We start from the raw sequence: 5,106 nt of genomic DNA on the forward strand, positions 1-5,106 counted from the left end.
CATTAATGAGAAATAAAATGAACTTTTTTGATTTTAGCAAATGGCTGTAATGAAACAATTTTTTAAAAATTTAAAGGGGTCTGAATACTTTCCATACCCACTGTACATCAGTGCGTAAGATGAGATCAGAGAAACTTATTGATCTCTAGACCGGAAATTTGCTTGTTGCAGCAGCACAAAGACAGAAATACGTGCCGATACTAGGGAAGTCAAAGTAATAATAATAGCTAGATACAGCTAGTGCGGGTGGTTTTTGCCTGTTTGAACCATGGATGTATAAAGAGAACTGGATACAGCGTCGGAGGCGCTGCCCGTCCAAGTGAAAAAGCAAAGTAAAGTTCGACTTCTGAGTAAAGAATTTAGATGCAAATACCCTGAACCTTTGGCGATCTTCTGCATAGATGGGCCCATACTGCATGTGCACTAGCGTTTCCTTTAACCCCGCCTCCCAGCCCTCAGTCCAGCCTCTTTCTCATTCACATGAACAGAGGAAGACAAATAACTGTGGATTTGGCTACTAGTGCACTTTAAACTTACACCACCCTAATGATTTAAATAAGGGATATTATAAGTGTTCGTACTAAGAAGTTGTTTTACCCAAAGAAAATATATTTTTAAAAGTATCCCGAGATACAGAGGTCTCTTTCCTAATTTTAGTCAATGGGAAAGAGTCTTTTTGGACCCTAATGGCGTCACTTGGCGGACCTGGTAGTTGTAATTCCACCATTTGGAATCTACAATTTGCTTTAAAACCAAGCGCTCTTCCTGGGTTCTTGGTCCGAGCACATCCAGCATTGTCTAACTGCACGGACACAGATGGGTGTAAACTATGCGGCAGACATGCATTTTTGAGACACTGCCTTCCACAGTTTGGGATAATGTCAGTCTGAATAGAAGAGATCCAAAAGTTACCATGTCACAATTCCCTGTCAGCTCACGTCCTGCGTCTTTAATACACCAACGTAGTAGGAACATAATATCTAATTATAAAGCGAGGAAGGACTTCCTGTCCTTCGCATATATCAAGAACCGTCACTCATGGTGGGTGTGTTGCTGGGGAGCCCAAGGGAGTGCCGTGTCGGATGGGATGCAATTTAAGACACATGACATGTTCAGTATAAATAAACTAGAACAGCTCTCTGTGCAGCTGCAGCTGATAATTTAATTCTTAGCCAAGTCTAATATTTACTGTTAAAATAATTTTTTCAACTAGTAACAACAACAAGAAGCACGTCTTTATAACTGAATATTAGGGTTTAAACCAAAAAAAACCCATCTAGGCTGTTGTATTGATTTTTCTCTTGTGCGCCAGTGTGTTTGGGTCTAAATCAGGGGTGTCCAAACTTTTTTCAAAGAGGGCCAGATTTGATAATGTGAAAATGCCCAAGGACCAACAGTCCCTGCTGACATTATTTTAAACAATACAAGTAGCCTACACATACATTGTTATTTAATCATTTTATTTTCAATGACAGCAAATGGCAATGTAACCAAATGTAAGCAGCTATAATCACTATTTTAAAGTGATTAGTGACTCGTCTAAAACATTTAAAAAAGGAATAACTTCAATAGAATCATTCTATACACTGTAGCTTCTTTACATTCTATTAGAATGTAAAGAAGCTACAGTGTTGCCTTTTCTTCCCACAAGAATGTAATTTTGTCAGGTTGATAAAAAAATGTCACTTTACTTCCTGACATTATTGTTACTTTACTGCAGCGGTGTCAGATAACACAAAGAACAAGCAATCTAAAAGCTAATTACATAGAAACCGATCAATATTCTCACCTCAAGACAATCTTAAATATGACTTAGTGAGGGTAATGAAAAGTTGTCTAACATTTAAGTTCAACACACATGAAACAGGCTAACGAAAAAAACTCGGTCTTCTTCTCGGGGCAAATGTTTTCCGCTACTTTCATAACAGTCTTTGATAAACTCAACTTCCGTAAAAGGTTTGTCATGTTTAGCAATTGCCATGGCCACTTCGTAGCTTACTTTGATGTTTTCATGTGAAAAGGACCGCTGCCTGCAAACAGGCTAGCATTAGCATGTTTGGTCTCGTAGTGTCTCTTTACATCATATTCCTTAAACAAGGCAACAGTCTCATGACTAATTAGGCAGACACAGTTGTTTCGGTTTTCGGTGAAAAAAATATTGCGATCTCCACCTCTCCTGGAAGCAGCGGCCCTCATTATCGACTTTCCTTTTTTTACTTGCCGTAGCCATGACAGTTCAAGGGTCAGAGCCAATTTCAAACAGCCAGACAGTTACAGAGTGGTGCTGCCACCATGAGGTAAAAAGAGGAATTGCATGTTGAATTTGTATGATTTATTCATTCCGTGTTGACTGTGCTGGCGGGCCATAAATAATGCATTTTAAGACAGAAGGTGCGGGCCATATAAAATCTGACCTCGGGCCGTGATTGGCCTGCGGGCCGGACTTTGGACATGCCTGGTCTAAATGATTAGAAAGGCCTCATTATAATGTTGTGTAAACACTCAGGAGTGTGAAGTTAGAGAAGCTTGTGACTGGAGGTCTACTGCTCCTCTGAGTGTCTTATTCTGCTGCACATCCTGTTTGACCTCTGCTCAGTGAGCCATTATGAAGTTTTATTGAATATCTAAACATCTGTCTCCCTGCAGGCGTCCTCTCTGATGACCAATCCTCAGGTTCAGCAGCTGTAAGTTGATTTTAAGGTTTTCTCGGCCAATTTCTTCCTCTCTGGTGTTTTTTGAGGGTAACTTCCTGTCTTCTCTCTCTTTCCTAGGATGTCGGGAATGATGTCAGGATCATATGGCGGGATGCCAGGTGGAGCAGGTGGAGGACTAGGAGGACTAGGCGGGATGCCAGGTGGAGGACTAGGCGGAGGACTAGGCGGAGGACTAGGAGGACTAGGCGGAGGGCAAGGAGGAGGACTAGGCGGAGGGCAAGGAGGAGGACTAGGCGGAGGACTAGGAGGACAAGGAGGAGGACAAGGAGGAACTGCAGCGCCCCCAGGAGCTGCTGCTGGAACCGGAGATTTATCGGGACTGATCCAGGCGTAAGTACCTCAGCAGAGGGATCATACTGATGTTCATCTGAGTCAAGGACTGTCGGGTGGATAATGAATACACTGTCGGGAGGTTGATGATGTCCCGTTTGCTGTTTGTTTTTGCAGGGGTCAGCAGTTTGCTCAGCAGATGCAGCAGCAGAACCCCGAACTCATCGAACAGCTGAGGAGTCAAATCCGCAACCGAACGCCCAGCGCTGGAAGCGAGGATCAGCCATGACACTCAGATAAAGTAAACGTTCAACTTCATTTTTTTTTTTCTCCCCGGAGGGCAGTGGGTTTTTACAGCAAGGCATATAACAAGATAAACATGCTGTACAGTAAGGGGGGGACAACAGTAATCGCAGGTGTTTCTCAAAGCACTTGAGCTGTAGGTATTCAGACTGCACACTGCAGACTTTAGCTACACGGAGGGCGGGGGCTGTCATGAAGCTGGTGGGAACACTGTCCTGTGATATGTTGAACATGTCAGCTGGTTGGGATGTTTTCTTAATACAAGCCCAGCCGCTTTACTCATCATTTCCTCCAGTGAAGTACAAGTACCTCAAAAAGTTGTACTTAAGTACAGTACTTGTAGTAAATGTGATACGTAGGCGTGAATAGCCAGTGACAATGAATGAGTAATTAAGTGCTGTGCTCTAAATGTCTCAAAGAAAAACTCATGATGAAGCAATATATAAGTAGAGGTTATAAATGTTAATCTTTCTCTCAATAAAGGTAAAGGAAGACAAAAGATCATTTAGCTCCATGAATAAAGAGGCGATCTGCTTCATTTACTGTGATTCATGAATAGATGTCTTTCTAAAAGCATGAGATATTTCCGAATTCATCCCATTTTATCTCGAGCAAATAGACCGGCGTTGGCTGATATTATCTTATTGCAGATTTATTGTTATGAGTATATATGAGACCTGATGTTTGCAGTCATTAGAAATGGCTTCAAGTTACACTGACAAGTTGATTTTTACACTGTATGTCTCCCATATCCTGGTCAAGAGCCACATGTTTATTATTATCGAATAGAAATAAATTGTATTGACCAGCATCAGACCATACTTGATCCTGTATTGTTCACTTCCTCCAGGTGGTTTGGTTTCTTCATTTGTGAAAAGAGCAGATTTCCCAGCACGCTCACCTCCCGCTGCTGTTTGCTCTTGTTTTTGACTTTTATTTTGGCAGGTGATTAATATGTCGCATCCTGTCTCTGTTTCAGGTTGGACAGGTTTGCTTGTGGATGAAAAGCTGATATGGATCATTTATAACTCGAAGGACTAAAAGGAAGTTTTTGTTTTTTTGTTTCCCCCCCCATCACTGAATAATTCCTGCACGAGAGAACGAGGAGCTCCAACCGCTTCATTCAGGAGCCACGTCACCAAAAACCACCCACTTCCCTCAGCTCTGTGTGGTTTTTATGAAGAACATTTAACACTGTGGTATCAAACACAGATTAATTCTAATAAAGAAATAATGCTCTAATGGGAACATGGATATTAAAACAACAGAGTTTAATACCAAAAGCTTGAAATTTCTTCTTAAAACTACACAGTGTAACTTTATATGTTTTGTCTAGTACCCTGCTTATTGGTGGATCTGAGTGAGTGGGTGGGTGTGTGTGAGTGAGAGTGTCAGGGTTAATTTAGTGTGTGTGGCAGGTTGAGTTGTAAGGAGACTGCAGGGAGGCAGAGAGCTGTTGAAAACACAGTTTCGACAATTAAAAAGAGCATTTCAACATTTTACACTCTCCTCCAGTCTGACGTCTGATGATTCACTTTGGAACCATTTTGTTTTCCCGATCAGCAGCCTCACAGAAAAACGGTTCCACTGACTTAGAGGTGTAAACTCACACTGACGTGTTTAAGCTTGGCTCAAAGTAAACGATGAAATAGCCCAACAGTGTTCCTAACTCCCATGCAAGTGGTCCCCAACCTGTTTTCCTTGCGACTCCTTATACAGTGGGTATGGAAAGTATTCAGACCCCTTTAAATTTTTCACTCTTTGTTTCATTGCAGCCATTTGCTAAAATCAAAAAAGTTCATTTTATTTCTCATTAATG

At 41.6% G+C, this 5,106-nt stretch overlaps 1 protein-coding gene across 1 annotated transcript; it reads left to right on the plus strand.

The window, feature by feature from the left end:
- Positions 1–2,646: 2,646 nt before the first annotated feature.
- Positions 2,647–5,066, plus strand: LOC116379196 (keratin-3, type I cytoskeletal 51 kDa-like; the record flags this gene model as incomplete). The annotated part of the gene is made up of 4 exons (XM_031841137.1): positions 2,647–2,684; positions 2,772–3,044; positions 3,162–3,285; positions 4,267–5,066. Coding segments are annotated over 3 exons (423 nt in total), but the record flags the coding sequence as incomplete, so codon positions are not given.
- Between the last annotated feature and the right edge of the window lie 40 nt (positions 5,067–5,106).

The sequence above is a fragment of the Anarrhichthys ocellatus genome, unplaced genomic scaffold (genome assembly GCF_004355925.1).
Source record: "Anarrhichthys ocellatus isolate YVR2014 unplaced genomic scaffold, GSC_Weel_1.0 scaffold3866, whole genome shotgun sequence".
NCBI classification, from domain to species: domain Eukaryota; kingdom Metazoa; phylum Chordata; class Actinopteri; order Perciformes; family Anarhichadidae; genus Anarrhichthys; species Anarrhichthys ocellatus.